Below are 22401 nucleotides of genomic sequence, written 5' to 3' on the forward strand. Positions count from 1 at the left end.
AAATATGCTTTTTAGATGCAAACTCAATTACTGGAACCATTTTGTTCATATTTGACTGAAAATAAAAACATGAATGGATAAAAACAGCATTAGTGACAGTTTTCTGTCTGTTTACATGCTGATCTTTATTTCAGTGTCAAGCAAATTTATTTAGATCTTTAGAATTTCCAAAGTCAAATACCTCATTTGACAAAGAGCTTTGAAATATGAAGAAAATGTTCTGATTTTTCTGCAGGAAGCATTCCACTTGATCTGTTTCTTTATGAACTAATAGGATATATTCGTGAATGGAAGATTGAGATTAATTAAGGGCAACTTAATCATGCATAAGAATGTTGATTAGTTCTATAAACGCTCATCAAATTGTTACGAGTTTTATTTCCCACACATTCTGTCATTATCTCATTCACAGATTTGTGTTGCCCCCTCCATCCAGATTTGTTTAGATAATTAAATGTGAAAATCAAACGTGCTTGAGATAATCCTCTGGGCTGTGCACTGACATTTGCAAGCAAACCGGATTCCTTAACCCCTCACACACCACAAGATTATCATCGGTAATCATCCAGGGCATATATCAGTGGCTTTAAAAGATCGTGTAACTCCATTTTACTCTAACCATGACCAAAGCCTTATTAACTCCCAACATGTGAGACACTGGTCTGCACTGTTATTTCCAAAGTCATTCCTTCCCCTTGGTAAGAGAGTTTGTTGCGGCAGAAATCTGATAACAACTTTGTGGGGCAGATAAAAGAAGTTCTTGTGAAACAGCTGAAACAAATGTCCCTGTATGCTCTCCTCGCTTTGTCCCTGTCTGCTGATAGATGGATGGTGCTCGCCTCCTAGTTTAGTCATCCATCCTCAGAGAAAATAACAAAGCTTACTATATGTAAGAAATGCTGTCTCTTGATCTTTATATCACTCTCTCTTTACTTCTTTGCAAGTTTTTGTCTTAGTGTGTTCTTTAAATTTTCCTTTGTCTTCTGCCCATCAGATTACGTCCATCAGTCATTCTGTCTTAGTTGTTTTGTGTCTTTTTGTTGTCATTCTGTGTCTTGTTGTTATTGTTATGTGTCTCTGTGATCACTTGTGTCTTGTTTAGTTGTTTTATGTCTCTTTGTGATCGTTGTGTGTGTCTTTGTAGTTGTTTTGTGTCTCTTTGTTGTCAGTTTGTCTTTTTGTAGTTGTTTTGTGCCTCTTTGTGATCATTTTGTGTCTTGTCATTTTTTGTCTGTGGTCATTTTGTGTCCTGTTGTTTTGTGTCTCTTTGTGTTCATTTTGTGTCTTTTTATAGTTGTTTTGTTACTCTATGTGATCATCTTGTGATTGTTTTGTGTCTCTTTGTGATCATTTCTGTATTTTTGTAGTTTTTTGTGTCCCTTTGTGGTTGTTTTGCATCTCTTTGTAGTTGCTTTACATCTCTGCAGTCATTTTGTGTCACTTTGTTATTGTTTTGCCCCTTTTTGTGGTCACCATGAGTCTCTCTGTGTCTCTTTCCCCATTCCTGCAATGAGAATATAACTGTATGGGTTCCTACCATCTTGAGGGGTCAGAGAGGTCATTATATCTTCTGCTGCATTCCTGCTGAAAGAAAGTATTGATGCGTCTTTGGCTGCAAAAATATTTTGACCACCTTTTCCCAAATGCCAGATTGATTAGCTGACAGATCACAAATCCCTAAACTATTGATTCGTTCAGTTACAATCATTTTTCAGGGTGTATAGGCCTGCAGGAAACCATAGGTACAGTGCCAGTTTTAGGGTAAATGATTGCATCCTCTACTATATCATACTGTAAACCTACAAAATACAAAGTACTATGTAAGCAGATGTAACAATATATAAATAGGATAAATTAAAAATGGTTATGCATTTATCCTCTTAGCCATATTCTGGTTTTATAATCAGCGGTACATTTTGGGGTATTTATCATTTTCTGGGGCCACTAATGAGCCAGATGGACAAATCATATATAAACATCATCTATAACAAAGGGATACAAAAATAAAGCATTACAACGCCGAATGCAGAGCACAAAAGACATGACAAACGCAGCGAACATCAGGACTGCCTTTTGTTTTTATTACAGTTCGCCTGCTTCATCTGTGCCTGTGGTGGCTTTACAGATGCTGGTTAGCACTGCTTCGGGCGAGATGCTGTTTCAAGGTAGACAGCTCATTAAGAACAGTGACAAGTGCTGCTGAGGGAACTTAACCAAGAAATGAGGGGGAGGAGGACCGGACCTGCAAAAGCAGAAAGCTGCATGTTAGAGCTGTGACAGGGCCTGTAACATTTTCTCCACTCTCGAATTGAACTTAATATCTCTTTGGTCCTTCCATTAAAATGATAACATTCACTGCTGCAGTGGGCAGCTCTTTTTTCCTAAAATCCATCTATCATATAGATAGTGCATTTTTTTCTGAATGATTCATTAAATTTGATTCGGGGGTAATATCTATATTTGCTTTGTGGGAGGCTGAGGCAAAGTGAAGCCTTTGGGTATTCTCTTTGTATGACAAAATGCTTTTTAAACATCAATGCATGTGTATGTTTTTATGCATTTGTGTTGACCAAAATGTATGCAGCACACACACACACAAACAAAAGGTGTAAAAATCCCATGTTGGATTCCCGCTGATAGAGCAGAACCATTCCCACAACCCGCAGAGAGGGACAGCCTGCATGGGCGGTGGGCTGTCAGTCAGATCCACATGTACCAGGGCAAGTGATGCATGAAGGGAGTTTGAGATTTCACTGTCATCCTCAGTCTGGTCCCCTGTAGATCTCCCCCTTCTGCCTCCATTTCTGCTCCAACGCTCCGCTGGCCACAAAGACTGTATAATCTGTGCCATGACTAAAACTGACTGCAAATAATTTAGCTGAACAAACATGGTATTTTGAAGATATAGTTTTGGGCTCTCCTTATGTGTTTGAGCTAATTCTGTGTAGTGCCATAAGTTGTGTTGTGTCTGTGTGTTTGTAATTTCAAGTGCCAACTAAGAAAAAGATGAAATACAAAATGGATAATTTTATTCAATGTTATATGTCAACACTCTATCATCTCCCGTAATTTTCACACGAAGTAAAACTTTTTTTAAATTACATAGTATAAACACGACTTTCACCACCATTCCTAATGCTGTTGCTCCTGTGACACGTGCTGCAGTAACACTGCATGCCGCTGGGTGCCGCTGTTGCATCCTGAACGCATTCGCTGTCCGTGGTGCTGAAATCATCAACTGCGATGCTTAACACTGGGCTTCCCACATAATCTCCTGTCATGTTAGTCACCACCAAACAGACAAATATTTACCTAAAATCCATAATGTGCCAAAACAAGTACCTTAAGCCATATGAGTCACTCATATCACTCAGTCCACTTTCTAGTCATCAAAGGAGCTGGTGATCAACTCCAACTTGGCCACAGTTCAGAACCACATAAAGAAGTGGTGCTTTTTTAAAGAAAAGTAGGCCATATCAAACGGGTAAATGCTTTTCTCCTATGAGGCAAGGGTGCAGAAAGTTGGGGTTTTGAGTGTTACTGTAGTGCTTTTCACATCACAACTTAAAAGCTTTAAATGGCGCCATGCAGAGGTGAATGCGGCTGCGGAGGATTCAGATCATCCAGATCTGTCCATCACTGTACTGCCGGACTAGCGTCAAGGCGACTTGAAGAAGCATCAACGATACAGGAAATAGCGGGAATTTACCTCCAAAGTAAAATAACAAAATATGTTCTCACTAAGAAGTGCTTTAGCCTCCAGGTAATTGTGCCATCTAAATTTATTACTTTTTTTTTCTTCTCAAAATCAATGAACGTTTTACACCTGCTTTGTAGAGTTATGTTTATGTTCAGCAAATTAACATCACACAAAACAGAATGAATACAGTAACAAAAAGATCATGACAAATATCTTAACAATAGAATAAGGGGGTCACACAGAGAGCAAATGAACCTATTTGCACTTTTTAAATTGGACTTTTCCTTTTCCACATTTTGAATAGTGTTCCCTCAGGTTTGCATAGGTTATGACTTAAACATTATAAGTGTTAAATTCCTATTTGATGAAATATTTTTTGCAAATCACACACACACACACACACACACACACTCCCAACACAAATTTCTTGTAGGGTGTTTTCCTCAATCACAGTCAACGTTACATTTGTTGTCTTTTTTATTTTATTTTTTTTTATTCTTGTGGACACAGTAGAATGGGATGATAGCATGTGAAACACATTGTTTGTGAAGTCCTCTGACTGTTACGTTTTCTGAGGCAAAATCTGTGATTTAGTTTTTTGTAATAATAATAATAATAATAATAATAATAATAATAATAATAATAATAAAAATAATTTTTCCCTCCCTTTTTTCTTACATCACATTGTCAGAAATGGTCGCTCATTAACAAAACTATTATTTTGAAAAGATCAACCGGACGTCCTACACGTCATTAAAACCACCTTGCCTCGTGAGAAGTGAACGACTACGAGGCAATACGGCTGACTTGCCACACTCGCGCTGGCTTCACCGTGAAGTTAAAACGTCCCTGAAGCTAGCTCTCCTCTCCGTGCATTCCTTCACAGAGAAACAAAAAACACATCTTCCAAACGATACGTACTTTTACCCACATGTTTGACTACAACGCCATTTCTTTTGCAAGAACTCACATCGGATAATATGACTCAGGCGGTCGACACAAGCTGCGGCGACTTCACCCCAGATTCAGAGTGTTTGCCTGCGGACGGTAAAACGCTTTAAAGACATTTCCACACACGGAAAGAGGACACTTTCTGAATGAAACTTTCCACTGTTTCCTCCGGAGGAATAAAGAAGCACTTACGGGTGGTGTGTTCGTTTAAAACAACCGCCGCTGTGGACCGCTGGATGGGACGCAGATAAAAATGTTTGGTCACGTCAAGTTCCAGGTTAGGAGGTTAGCAACAATGTCAGGGGTCGCTCGTTTTGGGAAATGATTACTGGCTGCACCGACGGTAAAATAATGGTCAGAAGATGTCTAGTGACGTTCAAACCGTTCAGGTAAGAGACAAAGAGCCCACGACGTTATTCTGTTGCCAGTTTTCCCTCTGCCTTCATTGTGGCTGATAAAGTGTGCTTTTTTTCAACGCTTACATGCTAATATAGCATTGAGTACGTTATGTGTAGCTAACATGTGCGTCACCACTCACTAAAACACAACACCAGATGTTTTTCCACTACATTAATTAGATTAAGTTCCACATGAATAAAAGGACAGTTATAAATCATTAATTCTAAATAAGTCTGCACTAGCAGTCAGCCGAGCTCTAACTTAGTTTCTTCCTGCATGGATAGCTCCATTATGTGTAGCTGGGCTTGAGGATATAAATGGGAATCTGTTACACATGTTGAAACAGTTGATAATTTACAGTCCATTTAGCCATGCTGTGTCAACCTGCTATATTTTATCTGGCCTGATAGGTATACTGTAGAATAATGGCAAGCTATAAATTAATAGCTCTATACCTCTTTTCTTAATTCTGGGAGTTGGAGAACCATCAGTGGTGCAAAAGCTGTGGATTTTCCTTCAGTGGATACTATCATTCACCTTTTACCTACTTTCCAACTACTAATACTGTTGCATTTTCTATACAATCTCTCTAGTGAGCTTGAGCGATGATACAGCTGGTGAGGGCTGCATTGAATTATTTCACCTGCTGTCTACTCAGGAGCTCAAGCATTTATCCAAACGCACTAATTTAAGGAGCTTTGTGATAAAGCTACGCTAGCCTTGACAACAAAGACACAGGTGCCACAGTTGAGTATCATGCAAAATTAAAACAGATCACTGGCCCAGATTTTGGTTTTCAGTCGTTTTACTATGAAAAGTATATTATTTTGGTCAAATCTTGCCTTGATAGGATACAAGACAAGAAAAGACATAAAAACATTGGCGGCATTAAAGTTCCCTTGGCCAGGCTTGAACTAGGGATATTGTGAATGTGGTCTTAGATTACTGGACCACCACAGATTTCCAGGCAAAAAAGATACATGTTTTTTGCTGATTTTTAGGCAAGAAGAGTATTAACTGGCCCATCTGATCTTACTAGTTGAGGTGCCAGGAAAAGTTTCTTGGAAAACACAACTATCACACCATGCCTGGCAGAACTCCTCTCGCTTCAAGATCATCTACCTAGAGGCGAAATCTGATGTATGTGCGAGGAAGCCAATTAGCTGATAGCAGATCTCTCCTTCTGATCCAATTATAGGGAGCAGAGCATTTACTTTAAGCCTGTTAATTAAAGACTCGTCAGGCAGGACCGAGGCCTAATCCTCTCATATCACCCACCTAACGCCACTTTGGAAAACGGTTAAATGATAAAGAGAGGAAACGATCGCCCTAGGACAGCATTGGGCCAGCTTTTACACACCCACATGAACTAAATATTTTCTCTCCTTTTTTTCCTCTCCTCTCCTATCGTTGCTTACAATCATTTGTGCTTTTTCCTGCATGCACACATACGGAGGATTATTAATCTTTATTTCACTGAAGGAATAGATTGTGTATTGGGAAAGTGCTGTAAATTCCACAGCTCATACAGTGCCATCAGGCTTCATCAAAAGAGGAGAGAAGCAGCTGTGATGGGGCTCAGGTTTGAGAGGTGGTGGAGGAGTGCTAGTAGAGGTGCTGGTGGGGGAGATGTACAGGGCGGACTGGAGGGTTACAGAAAAAGATGGTAGGGGGAGCTGGACCTCAGGCAGGAAGTCATAGGTTGAAAGACGAAAGTACAATTGTAGAATGTTAAACCATGAATGTGTATTGGTTCTAGAATGTTGAATTGTGGAATAATTATAGCATGTAACAGCTTCTAGAGTGTCACAGGTTCTAGAATGTTGTGGGATCTAGGATATAGTAGTTCTAGAATGTTATAGGTGTAGAATTACAGAATTACAGAATTACAGTTTTGCAGTTTTATAGTTCTGGAATCTTAAGGTACAGTTGTATAATTTTAAGTTATGAATAATGCAAATTCAAAAAATGCACTGCAGGAATTGAATAATTCCACCAGCAGCAACATCACCAAGCAACCGGATGGAATCTTCATAGTAGCTGCTGATTTTAATAGACTCACCCTTCAGCTCCAAAGATGTAGGATCAAGGATGAATATGATTTCGTTTTTTAAACTTTGTTTAAAAAAATGACCAATAAATCTACCTTCTACCTTCTTAGCTCTAGAATCTTAGGCTTGTGGAATGTTTTTAGCCTGTCAAGGGCCCTAGAATATTGTGGTTCTAGAATGTTAAAGTTCTAGAATTCTTAGGTCCAATTGTAGAATGTTAAGTTATGAATTTTAGTTAGTTCTAAAATGTTAAGGTTCCAGAACTTTTCTAGCATGTCACAGGTTAATGAGTTTTATGAGTTTGAGAATGTTACAGTTATAGAATGTCAAAGTCCAGTTGTAGAATGTTAAATCATAAATCTTTATTAGTTTTAGAATATTAGGCTTCTGGAATGTTTATCACATGTCACATGTGCTAGAGTTTTGTGGGTTCTAGAATGCTATTCTATAATTTTACATTTCTAGAATGTTAATGTGCCATGGTAGAATGTATAGTTATGAATGTTTATTGCTATTATTAGACTGATGGGGTTATGGGATGTTTCTAGCATGTCAGGGGTTATAGAATATTCTGGTTATATAATGTTATAGTTCTAGAATATTAAGGTTCTGCAATGCTTCTTGCATGTCAAGGGCTGTAGAACGTTATGAGTTCTAGAATTTTGGTGTTTTAGAGTGTTAAAGTTCTAGAATGTCAAGGTCCAATTCTAGAATGCTAAGTCATGAATGTTTATTGGTTTTGGAATGTTATAGTTACATGTTTCTAGCATGTCATGGGTTTCTAGAATGTCATGTTGCTTTTCTAGAATGTTCTAAATGTTCTAAATAAAGTTCTAAATGTAGAATGTTAAGTCATTAATGTGTATGAGTTTTAGAATGTTAGGCTTCCGGAATATTTTTCGCATGTCACAGGTTCTAGAGTGTTATGGGTTCTAGAATGTTTAATTTCTAGAATGTTAGGGAGCAGTTTAGAATTTTTAGTCATGAGTGTTTATAAGTTTTAGAGTGTTATAATTCTAGAATGGCGAAGTTCTAGAATACTGAAGGCCAACTATAGAATGTTAAGTCAAGTGGTTCTGGAATGTTTCTTGCATGTCACCAGTTCTAGAGTGGTATGGGTTCTAGAATGCTCTGGTTCTAGAATGCTGAGGTCCCACTGTATAGTGTTAAGTCGGAAACAGTTCAAAACACCCAATTTTGCTTCCTGACTTCTGTGTGACTTCTTCTCTTTTCAAACCAGTCTCTTCAGTTTTCCTTTCTATAATAAGACACTGTGGATAGGAAAGCAAATAATGGGGCAGCTGAAATGTGTAATGCTTATCCTTAATCAGTTCAGTGATCGAGATTTCCAGCTTCCACCTTCATGACTTGCTGACCAGATGGTAGTATAGCAAGGGAAATAATCCATACAGGTACATCTGGATCATGCTGTCCTATACATGACACATAATCTCTTCATGGTAATGATTGTTTGGGATTGGATTCACATCAGCTAATGTATCGCTGCTCGGTGGCCCTCTGACAATGATTGAGCTCTCCTAATTCATTCTGCAATATGCCCGGAACAGATGGGGGGTAATGTTTTATTATTTCATAATATTACAGTATCCTGGGAGAGAGAGAGAGGTAAATGAGAAGCCACAGTGAATGTGCCAGCTGCTTAGATGCTGCAGCTTTGATGTAAATACAGTATGATTATAATTTACCCATATTTTCAGTGTAAATCAATAAAAGAATGCTACATGCAGAGGCGGCCGTTGACATGCCGCTGACACTTCACTTTGAAGCCCTTTGCTCTAATCCCGATGATCACAGGGATTGTCACATTAAAGTGTCTAATAATCAGTTGCCGCCACCAGCAGATGAAGTTGATGATCAGAATTGGGGAGTTTTCATTTCAACATGTATTCATACATAAATTACAGTTTGTCTTATTACATGTGCAGTCAGAGCTGTAATTTATTAGATCCATCTCAAAATGTAATATGATCACATTGCTTCCAAAATGTACAGAAAACGAAGACAAATGACCAATTTAACCGCAATAACTGTAAAGCTGTAATCATGCTTGATGGGACCCATTAGATAAGAGTCTTGATGATGATGATTATTCACTGTCAGTATGTTCTTGTGTTGTACAAGGGTAAACAGTTTCCTCACAAAGAGCCACATCCCACTTGTCTGTCCTTGACGCCGGTGTATTCCAACCCAGGACAAGACACATTGGCTCTGTCTTGGAATATAAAGTCTCTGTGGGAGCCTGCCAAACCCACCACGGTCTATACTTAACAGATTATTCTACATCATCTTGATCCCTTTGGGTCAATCAGATCACTCCAGCAAATGCTCTTTTAAGTGGCCATTCTTCCTGGCTGTTGATAGGAACTCATTTCTTACGGCCTTATCAATATTAAGAGGTTTCTTTCAGAACTTTGCGTGACTGGAGCTACTTACCATTCCAGGAAGTGCTGTCAGATTTCACACTGGGCCATGCATTCAAGCTAACAGCTCTTGCCTGGCTTTGAAGAGAAAAGCAATAGTTATGAATAATTTATTCATTTGTTATGTTAACATTCAATTTTTCAACCTCTGGTGCAGGACTTTAAAGGCTACCTGTGCAAGGTTTTCCTAAAATTATCAAGTGAATTGAGATGATAATATCACAAAGGTTCCTTTTCTTCCTGTGGTTTTATGACATTATATTACTCTAGGTACATTTCTCATATGCTGGTTTATAACTACTTGTTTTGTTGTAGCAGCCTTATATCTTTGAAAAATTACAAAGCGTTTGCTCAAACAAATGTACATAATGAGGACATTTAGGAAAATGGCTACAGCTGCTAAAATATGTTGCATAAGTACTGGATTGTTAGCCATTCTTTGTCACATAAATCTGTCTTTGTGCTGCACCACTTCTACAAAATCTTCCAAGAATTCTCTCTAGTGGGGTTTAGGAGCAGCAAGGATTTTTAAAGTGGGACTTGTTAGTCATGGAGGCTGGCTGGTATTTTGTCCAGCGGATGAGAATCACAGACAGCTTTGCCTTTCTGGTTCCCAGAAGAGTCTTGGCATCATAAGATAACCTTTGATCCATACAGAGGGAAGCGAGTAGCTTAACTAGGGCAGGATTTACACGGATACAAAAGACCTGATTTTCAACTCTTTTAAGTCAAAGATCTCTTTCTCTCACGGCTGTCTAACAAGGGAGAACCCACACAGAGTTCTCATTTTATTTTCCCCTCTGAGATACGGTAGCATTTCAAATAACTGATCTGTGCCATAAAGTGGGGTAAAGCAGAAGTTAATGTTTCAAAGCAAGATATGCACTACACTTCAGGGCCCACGTCCTTATGGATTTCAAAATATCATAACCCAATCATCAGAATAAATGTTGGCATTGTATGTTTCTGCACACCACCAATATCTTGCATTTGAATCTTGGATTTGTGAAGCAGATTTGTTGAAACATAACTCTTCTTAACGTTTCAGTAACACTGTGATTAACCTGTTGTTAGGTTTTGGCGCAAAAAGGGCTTGGTTATTGTTTGGAAAAGATCATGTTGTGGCTTAAAATATGTGGTTTAAGTGGCACAATCCTTACTGGAAACACAGTGATGTCTAGAAAAAAATACTTTTCATGGCACCATCCCAGAATAAAATGCAGCAATGAGTTGGTAAAAAAGAATCGCTTTTCATTTTCCTATCTTGGCAGGAAACACAGAGAAGGCTCTCTAAAAAAAACCCTGCTTTTTGTGGTACTATCCATGGTAGAAACACAGTGACTGGTTGCTAAAAAGCAATTGATTTTGTTGTTTATTGGTCTCAACAGTGGGTTTCAACTTGGTGGGCATCTTGTCTCTATGTCACAATATCCACCTTCCCCTTCACCTCCTGATGACAAAACTCTACGTCATTTTAGAAACATTGATGTGATATGTATGAAACGTGCAAATGTACTGTATTAGTGGTTTGCAGAAATGTACAAAGCCAGCGCTTTCTTCTGTCAGCTGGATTGAATATGTGGCAATTTTAAGCATAGGTTTTAAATGTTTTAAGTCTATCTTTAAACAATTCTGCCATGTCCACATGCACACTGCAAGGTCATCCCTACATGCCTTTAGGACACCCACTTGATCTGTCTAAGTCAGGCTACTGGAGCCTCAAACAGAGGACTGTAGATATTGTCCCCAGTTATGTAAGCCTCAGACAAACTTTCCACATTGAACAGTCATAGTCAGCTGCAGACTTGCATGGTTAAGCAGAAACACACTTGGTTCCATTGCCTACAGTTGAGGGTCTGCGTGGGTCCTGCAGTCCACACATCCACATTTCTAGATCCACACTCCATTCCAGTTGTCCCCTCTGTCGTTATATTCCTTTAAAGGAAAATTGTTCTTCATAAATGTAGATAACAGCTGATCCCCTTGCACAACCTCACTTTAAAACTAACAACAGCATTTGTTATCTCCTTATTCTTCTTCTTGGCAAAGCAGCTAGAGGTACAACTGGACTGGAGTGTGGAACAAGAGGTTATATTTTGTAACTGGATCATGCACAGTTGATACACTTGCTTTGAAAGTATGAAGCTGGCTTTACATTGGAAACAATTCAGCACAGTAGGAACTCCTACAACCAATCACTCTATGTATTGATGAGCTCACACAGTGAAGACTGTATTGCACAGCTCATTTTTGTTGACCTCATTTTTTGTATCTCAGTGAGACCACTTTCTGTTTTTGGAGACTTTCACTGGCATTAGCTGTATTTACACTGTTATTCTCACCTTAAATACCTAAGTGTTTTTGGCTGTCATCTGTCCTCTTCTTGTCTTTTCTTCCGTTCCCCTCTGCGCACCCCTCATATTGCATAAATAATGACACTTGGGGACAAACTGCTCAACCTTATTTTGTCAGTTGTCCTACTGTAGATGCATGCCAAACAATAACATCAAAACACTGAAATGTTTCAGGTGCCCTTTGGCTTCAAGTTTTTACTTTTCTACATGTGATCTCGGCTCTGCCTTCTAGAAGTGCTGCCTGCTGTTTCTTGACTGTCTCTTCCTCTTCTGCTCTCTTTAACATCTCCCCTCAACCCCTCATCTCTCCTCCGCATCTCTATTTTCCCTCCCTCTTTCTCCCTCGCTGCAGATCATTCTTCCCTGCAAACGTGTCTTCCATAATTGTCGGCTTGTTCATCTGCCTACGGTCTTCCTTTTGTTTTTCAAGCCTCTCACTTTATACCCACTCAGTTTTCTGCCTCCAAACACCTCAATATCCACTCCACTCTCTGTCCTCATCTTCATATTTCCCAAAAATACTCACCAAAAACATCTATTTACCTGCCCATCCCTACAAATATGTCTGTCTATCTCAACTCTCTTCTCATCTATTCCCTCTCTCCTCCCTCTGTGTTGCAGGATATTCGTGGTGGGAATAGGCTTCTTCAGCCTGTGTTTTCTAATGACCTCTCTGGGGGGGCAATTCTCAGCCAAGAGATTGGGGGACTCCCCCTTCACCATCCGCACAGAAGGTACTGACATGTGCTATGTGTGTGTGAGACAGTGCATGTGTGTGTTTGTGTGTAAACAGTTCCTCTGCTGAGTTGAAATGCTGTAATGTCAGTGCATATCACTGTGCTATAACTCTCTGTGGTCCTGCTGGCACTTCACTGCTTTGCGCCACTTTGTCAAAGCTGCACCACCTGTCACTGGAAACATCAAATAGCCTGGAACAGCAGGATGAGGCAAAGAAATCATGAAGTAAATGTAAATTACTGTGTGGAACCAGTGTGACCAGTGACTTTCATTCATTTAACCTTCAGCAGAAAACCTGCTTTTTCTGTGGTTGCGTTCAAGCAGTGAGAGATAAATCAGCACACTTGTAAGAAGAAAAGATTTATATGGTAGTAGGACATGAGGTGGAGACGCCAGCCAGTAGCTTGGGAGTTATTGGTCTGATCTACAGCAGTGACAGTAGCGTGGGTGGCTAATGTTATATCTGTGGGTTTCAACCGCACTACTTTCAGGGATTCTGAACTGCAACACTAAATGCTGGAGCTGTGTGCATGAGATATATATACATGAAAATACATGTGCATATATGTTTCAGGAAATGCAGTTTAAATGCATTATATACACCAGAATTAATCCACTTAATGCTGACTGAAAGTACTATACATTTTATTTTGCGTTTTCTTTGATGACTTTAAAAGAACAATAAGCAATCCAGCCTGAAATGCATTTTACAGCTCCCCTGAACCCTTTCAGGATTCTCTGTGAGACTCTCCATGATATACAAGTCCATTAAAGCTAGCCTATATAACTTGTGCTGTAACCACAAGTAGAAGTTACAGTCTGATGACACATTGAATTCCCCTACATTTCCCAAGATTCTTTTGAGTCAGTGGTTTAGTGGAATACAGAGGACTGACATTTGCCACTGGAAAACTTAAAAAAAAAATCATTTTCAAAGTTATGAAGGGTTGAGTGAGGTTTGGGTATGGAAGGGTGAAAAACGTTGAGGGGTGGGATGAAGGGGGTGTCAAATGAGGGTCGAAGATGAGCTTGGTGGTGTTAAGCAACCCAGGGAGTGAAACTAAGGGTGGGGGTATGTCTTGTTGAGCTTCGGCTTCATCATCCTCTTGTGGTTGCTGTATTGGAAGAAAAAGAAGAACATGGTTTGGGGAAGATGGTTGTGAGAAGTGACACGAATGGAAGAGAGAGGGGTTAGATATGCCTGTATAGATAGGAGCAGGAAATTGAATAAGGATGAGGTGTAGACTTGCTTCTGCCCTTAAATTAATAATAATGGTATTGATTTCATACAGTACCAAACTAGGGATTTAAATGGTAAATGAATTTGCTTTTCCTAGGATAGCAAAGGCATGACCTGCCCTTCTTTGCCTTACTCTGCTTCTGATTGGCTTATCTTGACAATCCTACCCTAACCCTAACCAATCCCACTCCTGTTGCCTAAACCTAACCAACCCAAACAATGAAGGCTAAGAGTGCTAGCCAATCAGAGGGAGAGTGGCTATCTTATGAGATGCAGATTCGCCAATGTTAAAACATTAATCGGTTAACTGGGGAGAATATTTCTCAAGTGTAAAGCATATTGCTCTATTGGTTACTGTTCAGTTTAGTAGTAATACGAGCACTATGTTGTACTGCACTGTGGCTTTGCCATGTTTCTGCAGCGAGTGCTTCACAAGCAGTAATTGATAAATGAGTGGCACTGCTAGCTAGCTCTCCTGCACAGCCTGTGTGCAGTGCAGAGCAGCTGGCTAACCAGAGGAGACTGGAGGGTGGTCAGTAGCACCATATTTTTGCAAGTTAACACAACTAGCTGCACCTCTGCCTGCAAAGCCAACAGAAAATAAAATAACAGGCAAGATATGCACACCACAAAACATTAAAATCTCACCACCTCTTAATTACATAGTGCTTTGAAATACAGTAGTAAGGCTCATTGAGTCAATTGAGCACCAGGATCAACAGGAAAGTGCCTCTTGTCTTTCGTGTCATTTTGCTTTTTTTTTTCCTAAAGAGTTAACCAGTTAGTTACTGTGACATTCCGCTGCTGAAGCATCTGCATGTTAAAATATGAGAATGCACCAATTGGTATGAGCGCAGCAAGCTCTGAGTGCAAGCGAGGACAGAATGTGAGGTTGCATGCAAATTGAAACTGAATGGGCCAAATACATTAGAATTACCTGGAGGTGAAGTATCAAACATTTACACAGTGTTGTTGACATTTTTCTCAGCATGTTCATCTGTCTCTCATCTGTCTACAGGCATAACTGAAGTACTGTAAATATAACTCTAGCAACCATTCATTTCCACACTGCACCGCTTAATATACCTATACTGTTGCATGGACTCTGAAAGCACAGCACAATGTCATTGACACATTGGCCAGTGGGCGATATCACATGACCTGGAGTGAAGGCTGACTGCCAGTGGCAAGGCAGAAAAAAAGAGGAGTGCCATTGTAATCTCCTGCCGTGCAAGGTGCGAAGATTGAAAGTCAGAGGTCATTTTGTGGAGGCTGGCCACTTATCACTACTGCTAGAGTTAAAAATAAGAAATCCTGCATTCTGAGGGCGCTTCCACATGTGTATATGCACAACAGTAGCTAAAGGATGCCGCATATAAGTTTGTGTGGGTGTGAGAGCAAGTGAAAGACGAGGCTAATAGTGTTACTATTAGTGTGAATCAGTCCGGTGTTGGTGTGCATGAGTGTGTGCAGTAATCTGTCACAGATAGATGAAGCAGCGGGAATGGAAAGAGAAAACATTGGACTTCACTGAACACATAGATGCAGAAGCATATTACAAAATCAGGCGCAGTGTGTGTGAGAGAGATAATGGGGCAGAGGGGGGGAGAAGGGGCCATTTGGGATTACTGTGTTTGTGATAAATTGAGATTACTGTGTTTGTGTGATAAATTGGGATTAGTGTGTATGTGTCGGCGTTTCTTAGTAAAATGTACTTGATTAATCAACTAGTCATGCTCTGCAGCCTGGGAAGACATCTGGCACAAGCTCATTAAAACTGTATAGTGTCCACCCATGTGTGCCCTTAGGAGTTTACTTTGTGTATGTGTGTATGCCTACATGTATTTGTGTGTATCCCTTTATGTACTTAATACTTTCGTGCTTGCCTATGCACAAAAGATGCCCGTATCTCTATCATCTCCAGTGTGCCTCGGGTACATTTGTTTGTGTATGCCCCACAGTTTCACCCTCTTTTCTCCCTTTATGCGCGTCTCTGTGGTCTACTACCTCACACTGTTTTTGCTGCTCTCTCGCTTTGTGTGTGTGGGTATGTGTGTTTGTGATGAGCTGGCAGGAAATTGGCTGTTAAATGGGGCGACAGCAGCAATGTGGGACAAGATTGAGACCAGAGAGACCGAGAGACCGATCCATCTGCTCTCTGCAAATCAGCCCCGCAAAACAACTGGCCCTTTCATTAAGCCTCCAGTCACCACCTGCAGAGCAGCAGCAACACACAGTCTCACACACACACTGGCAGACACACACAGCTCCAGTCCCCGTGTTTCATTAACTACTTGTCATTCTGGCAGACCTTCCATGTGAAAAAATGCACCAATGCCAAATTAAAAATGTTTGGGTTCTGGTCTTTTCACACAGACCGGCAAAGCAGAGCCACTCTATTGTGTGGTCATTTTCGTTTGCCTTGAAGACATTTCACTGGTAATAAACTTTGATTTTTTTGAATATTTTTCCTCATGTAGAATGAGGATATATCATCACCATGTTTGACCATTTAAAAGATGACAAGACGATTCAGATCTCTGGTTAGGGAGCATTTAGGGCCAAAGGATAAACAATTTTTATAACAAAATTATAAACATATAAAATCTATTTTTAATAAGCCTTACCCATTTAATTTACATATACGATACACAGTATCGTTTGTTTTAAGCTTATTGCCTTAAGAACTCTGAATTGAGACCTCCTAGCTTTGGGGCTGTGAACCAGTCCATCCCGTCAGTCTGTAAAGCTATGCTATTTTTAGCGTCTGTAGTGCAAAGCTATCAAAATTAGTGTCTCATTAGCAGATGTCACCAGTCTGATACCAAGATACTGATTGACCCTATGAGAAAATATGCTGCTGTTATCAATAATAATAATAATAATGGTGCCTCCTTTTACTTGTAAAATTAGAATATTGTGTTTATCAAAGTATTGGAAAATACTTCAAAATTTTTTAAAAATGTATTCTCTAAGCCTTTAGTAAAATTTACAGAAAACAATCTCCACGCAACTCATTTTGTATTACTGGCCAGAAAAATCTCATTTAGATATTTTTTTCTAAAACCATTCAGCCTTAGTAGCAGTGTTTCTATTTTAGCATTGGTCTAAATGCTAAAGACGTTATTCAGCTCATGGCATACATTATGTATCTGTAAAAGCTTTATTACCAATTTAAAACAGAGGCTCTTTACAAAGAAGTGACTTTGTCATGACACAGCTAACTGTCAAAAGCTGTTTGGTTTTGTCCACTGCCTTCGGCTCTCTCTCAAGCATGACCTCTAAATGGAAATGCTTTCCTGCAATAATGGGAAAGGTGTGTTTCTGAAAATGAACAGTGTTTTCTTAATAATGATGACTGAATTTATAGGTTTTATGTCTATCATACATGTGACATTAGGCATTTTTGGATCAAACAGCTGTGGGGACTCCCTAAGGGGAACTATCCAACGTGAAGCTCCCCCCAAAACTACCTATTTTCAAGGGCTTTTATCTGTTTGTATTCCCACAGCTAACAGGAATGCAGAGAAGATGTACTGTAAGCTGGCCAGTGGCTGGTATAGCACAGTCACATTTGCTTTAACAAGTCACAATGCGCAGTATTTCCAGTGTCCATTAGATACCCAGTAGAGCCTGATTTTCACTGTCAGGCCCATTTGTTTGTATTTTCTTCTTCTTCTTTTTCTCCTTTTTTGTGTGAGCTTTTTATTTTGTTGTCTGTAACTGGCCTTTAAGGGGGTTGTTGGGTTTGACCACTCTAAGTACACTTACATCACTCATGGTTCCTCTTGTAATGGGAGAGAACGACTCTATAATAGGAGCAAAACAGATTCCCTCTAAAAGGAGAACTAATAACTACAATCGTCCCTATATCTTACATTGCAGACACAACAAAAAGGGAGGGTTCTTTTGCTGTGTTCACATAGAATTCAGCAAAATGTAGAGGCAGATTGAGAGAGCAGGATGATAAAATTAATACCAGCAACAGTAACGCTAAATGGCATTGCCCTTCAAAGGTTAAATATTTTAACTTTTGGCTATCTTATACAACAGAATTTACAACCTGATGTTGAACAGCTCCCTCACACAATGAAAAAAAATTGTGCGATCTGGACCATCACCAGACATTGCTAGATAAAATACATAAAATAACACACACAAAATGATTTTATTTATTGTATTTTTTCCATTCTTATAATACAACTTTGCCATTACAACACATAATCATACATATTCTCATTACAGTCCTGCCATACTGTAAGCCTGTTTGTTTTTAATGCCATCCAGACATTCTTGTCCGTCTGCTGGATCTCATGTAAACACAAAATTAGAACTATGAAAAGTTCTTCTGTCTGAAAATGACAATTTTTAGCTAATGAATATGGTTTACTTAAACCCAGACAACATTTCCATAACAGTTTTGTCCCTAATGACCCAGAGCAATCCTTCAGTCATCACTGTCCATTTCTGTTCTCTCAAAAATTCCCATGTATCTGTGTAGATGTTGTTGTATAATAGCTTCCTGAGTTGAGGATGTCTGATTCACCAGCTGTCATTGGAGGCTAATCATTATGCGTGATACGCTGACAACAAGGCTATCAGAACCACAAGTAGGCAAGATGCTTTTTTGTATATAAATCAAATTCAAAGGATTTCATCTCATGTCGTGCCATCGTTATTTTTACACAGATATTAGCCTTCTGTTTGCACACAATAACAGCCGAAATTTGTGTAGGGCTTTGTCACCATAGTGGGAGTTGCACCGATAGCAATTGTTTGGGTATTAGCCGAATTTCGTCGCCACCTCTCGCTTCCGCGGATTATCAGCTTCCACTGGAGGTTCAGAGTGCTGGGTTGTCGCTCAAATCCCCGTCTCTCCTCAGTGACTCACAAACTCATCAAGAGCTGCGAGCCGGAGATGGAGAGGCAGGGGCTCAATAGTGAAAATGAGAAAGTGGGGGTGGAAGATGAAGGTGGAAGTAGAGAAGAGATTGTATTTGTTTGTGTGTGTATCTGTGATTAAGAGAGAATGAGATTTCTAGAGGTTGTACTGCTCACAAAAGAGGAAGATGAAAGAGCGGGATAAAAAGGTACATAACCAGATTTTTTTCCTCTAGATCCAAATACATCAGACATAGGGGAGATGTTAGTTTGATCAAAGGCGTTCCCTATGGAGCTTGTTTATACTTTGCAGTTTATTACATTAACAAGGACCCATGACAGTCCCTTCCTCACCCTAAGCATGTTTCTCTCTAGTGTTTGCTCGAGCTGAACGACTCAAGGCTCTCTCACTGGCTTCGTTGGTCCCTGCTGGGAGAGAGAATGTGATTTTGTATTTTTTGCCTCATTTTAGATTTTTCAGTTCTCTCATCTCTGGTGGTTTAATGGCTAGCTACTTTAGAATATTGTCAGTCAAAAGCTGAGATTTCTAAAATGGAAGACATCTAATCTCCACGAGGACAGCAGTCTGTTTGAAAATACTGCTGTGCTCAGATCCAAGCAGGGGCCGAGACTAATGGTTGTTTGACTCGCATTAAACTCACTTCTGTGATGTTCGTCTGAAAGTTTCCACGCCGTCAGTCAGAAAAAGACTCGCGCCAGTGTGTCACATTCCCAAAAGTCATTTCTGCTTTAGTCCTTAAGAGACCTCCGTCAAGACAAACACTCTCAAATGTAATGCCAGCTTACATGCATATGCATTTTTTTGCTTTCTGTAATGTGCATGCATATTTGAGTACAACAGTATGCAGTAGCTGGTATACTGTTGGAGCACACCAGACACCCCCACTCTGTGGGTCCCCTTTCATGTTTTTTTCACACTGGATTTTCATCTCTCTCACACATTCCCTGCAGTTACGTTTCCTTCCCATCGCTTCATGTTGAACAAATCTGGCATGACAATCTTCTGCATGTCGCTGGTGCTAGGTGCAGCAGGAGAGTCACTCGGGGAGTACACTTTATCACTGCACACACAGCCTAGGGAGTTTGAATGGACTGTGTGTGCGTGTGTGTGTGTGTGTGTGTGTGTGTGTGTGGGGAGGGGGTTGTGATTTTTTCTGGATAATGCCATCAACTAAGTGCCAAAAATGAAAATGGTTTGGGAGTGTATGTGTGTTTGTATGAGGACGTGGATTTGTGTGTTTTTGACCTAGTGTTGTAACAAGTATAGAAAGATAAAAGATCAGAAAAATCTCCCATATTCTTAGTGAAGGCAATTTAGAACATTTTCATTATTACCAGTAGTTTAACAGGACAGGGGAAGATTGTTGATTTTCAACCAGCTGTGTATCATAAAAGTTTGTATGTATGTATGTATGTATGTATGTATTTAAGAATGTATTTAAGAATGTAATGAACTGAGGTAAACGTCCCTCTATCTTACCATCGTCCAGATTTCCGTGCTTGTCTACCAGCTCAAAACAGCTGCTGCTTAGACTACAGATTGTACTTCTGCATTTCCATATACCCGCCACCACAGACACAAAGAGTATAGAAGTGGATCAAGAGAGAGAGCAGACACTCTCTCCCAAACTCAGACCAACCTCTAATCAAAGTGTAAATCTAGGTGCCCTAATCAAATATTAACCAACTTTTTGTTTCTTTATTGCCTATTTTCCACCTAAAATGTTTTCAGAAACATAGTGTAATGCATTGTTTGGCTGTAATACAAGATTTTGTGAACAGGAAGTGGGGGCCATACTTTTTCCTGCATTGTGAAAACAGAAGCTGAAAAAACTCAGATGAAACGGTAAAGCTAAGCAGTGATGACCAGCCGGCCGCTATGTTGTTTACCTTGTCAAAACAGATGAGCATGCATAACATCACCCACCAGCCGGAGCTTTTATTGGTGCGTTGCAGTGCATTGCATTTTGGTAGTTGTACGTTTTCTACTTCTTGAGCAAAAGTGAGTGCAACTTTCATTTTTCTCTTTTTTCTCTGGTAATGTTTTACCAATATCAAAGGTTTTTAAGTCTTTCTACTGCCCAGACAGCCCCGTTTTATGAAAACACCATCTCGTCAGCAGTGAATTTCTTCTTTAACTTCTTTTTTTCTGGTTTAGAATTAAAATTAAGGTAGGGTTTAAGATACATGTTAAAGTATGTGGGATAGTATATAGTAGTAGTAGGAAACAGTATATAGTGGCACTTGCATCACCTTTCAGCAACAGTTGGAAGGTGATGGAAGAATCCATTATGAAGAATTAGTATAGCATGTTTCAAGAGTTACAGTCACACCCAAGAGTTAACAGTGTGTAACATATTGTTATAAAGTTTGCAAAAAGGCCTTGTTCTTTGAAGAATCAGTGAAGCAATGGAGATTCTGGCTAGAGAACAAATCCCCCCTTAACAAACAGATACATAAGCATTAAATTAAAACAACACCAAGGAGAAGGTTGGGCAGGTTGAGAGAGCTGCAGCAGAAAACAGTGTTGACATTAAGATGCAGTATCAGCAGAATAATAGCAACAAGTGTCAGGTTATAATTGCTACCACTGGATTATTATCATTAAGTGTTGGCCAGTCGATTGCTAGCCAAGCAGCTGTTGAATGAGTCACTGATGGTAGAGTATTAATGAAACTTTTGATTGATCAACTTGTGAAAGTGCAACTTTAAAGCTCTGCCAGAAGTGACACTAAGCTACATTCTTGTGTGGTTAACAGAAAAAATACCTTTGCGCCTTGTAATATCAATTTATCAGCATGTGCGTTAGATGAGTTCTTTTACCAAAGCACATTGTGACTATATTATGGCCTTACAAACTAGTTGCATACACCTTTTCTCAGTTGTTTTATATCTTTACCGCCCACAAGTGCATATGTTCCAAGGGCCCACTGTTTCCCAGATGTTTAAGGCACATAAATGGAGCCTGCTATGTATTCATTTAATACAGTATGATGTGCGTTATGATAGGTCACTAAAATCATGACTCTGGGAGTGATGAAATTGTACTGGCACAGGTCTTTGTTTAAATATAGTTGGTCTTTCTGTTAGGAGAGCAGTTCCAAAATGTACTGCAGCCCAAGACACTGAAAAACTATTATATGATTTAATTTTAAAAAACACAAAACTAACAAATTAAGAATTTGAAAAAAAGGCTAACAAATAGTTAAAAAGAGGTCTAGGGTCAGCTTTGATTGAGAGTGCTGGTTCAGAAGTCAGTGGATTATCTGAATGGGTTTTTGGATAGATGCCTGAAATAAGGCCTGTGGTTAACACAAACTTAAGAGACTTTCATATTTTGTTCTATTCAAATTCCTCAGTTAATAACCTCCTCTTGAGTTTTGGAGCTTTAAGCTGTCTTTATGAAAGTGGTTTCTAACATCAAAAGAGATGAAAAAGAGTCATCACGCTGATCTCTGCCAATCGCAGCTGTACAGCCTCGTTGTGGTGGTGATGTTGAAGTCATGTGACCATGGTGTAGGTTGTCTATTGCCTAACATTAACTTTTGCAGTGACTGCATTTATACAAATCCTCGAAGTAATGTCAACTTGTGAAGATTGTATTGTTCAACAAGATATGTAGGTA

General features: G+C 39.5%; 1 protein-coding gene across 2 annotated transcripts in view; it reads left to right on the forward strand.

Moving 5' to 3' along the window:
* The first annotated feature begins 4490 nt into the window (after nt 1-4490).
* LOC121942362 (alpha-1,6-mannosylglycoprotein 6-beta-N-acetylglucosaminyltransferase B-like) overlaps nt 4491-22401 on the forward strand; it is a 139723-nt gene continuing 121812 nt past the window's right edge. For both annotated transcript variants that reach the window (XM_042485547.2, XM_088075586.1), the window contains exons 1-2: nt 4491-5040; nt 12518-12630. In XM_042485547.2, coding sequence (XP_042341481.2) covers nt 4973-5040; nt 12518-12630 — 181 coding nt within the window. In that variant the 5' untranslated portion in view covers nt 4491-4972. The remainder of the gene's footprint in view (nt 5041-12517; nt 12631-22401) is intronic.

The sequence above is a fragment of the Plectropomus leopardus genome, chromosome 3 (genome assembly GCF_026936395.1).
Source record: "Plectropomus leopardus strain MGB_pleo_1.0 chromosome 3, ASM2693639v1, whole genome shotgun sequence".
NCBI classification, from domain to species: Eukaryota; Metazoa; Chordata; class Actinopteri; order Perciformes; family Serranidae; genus Plectropomus; species Plectropomus leopardus.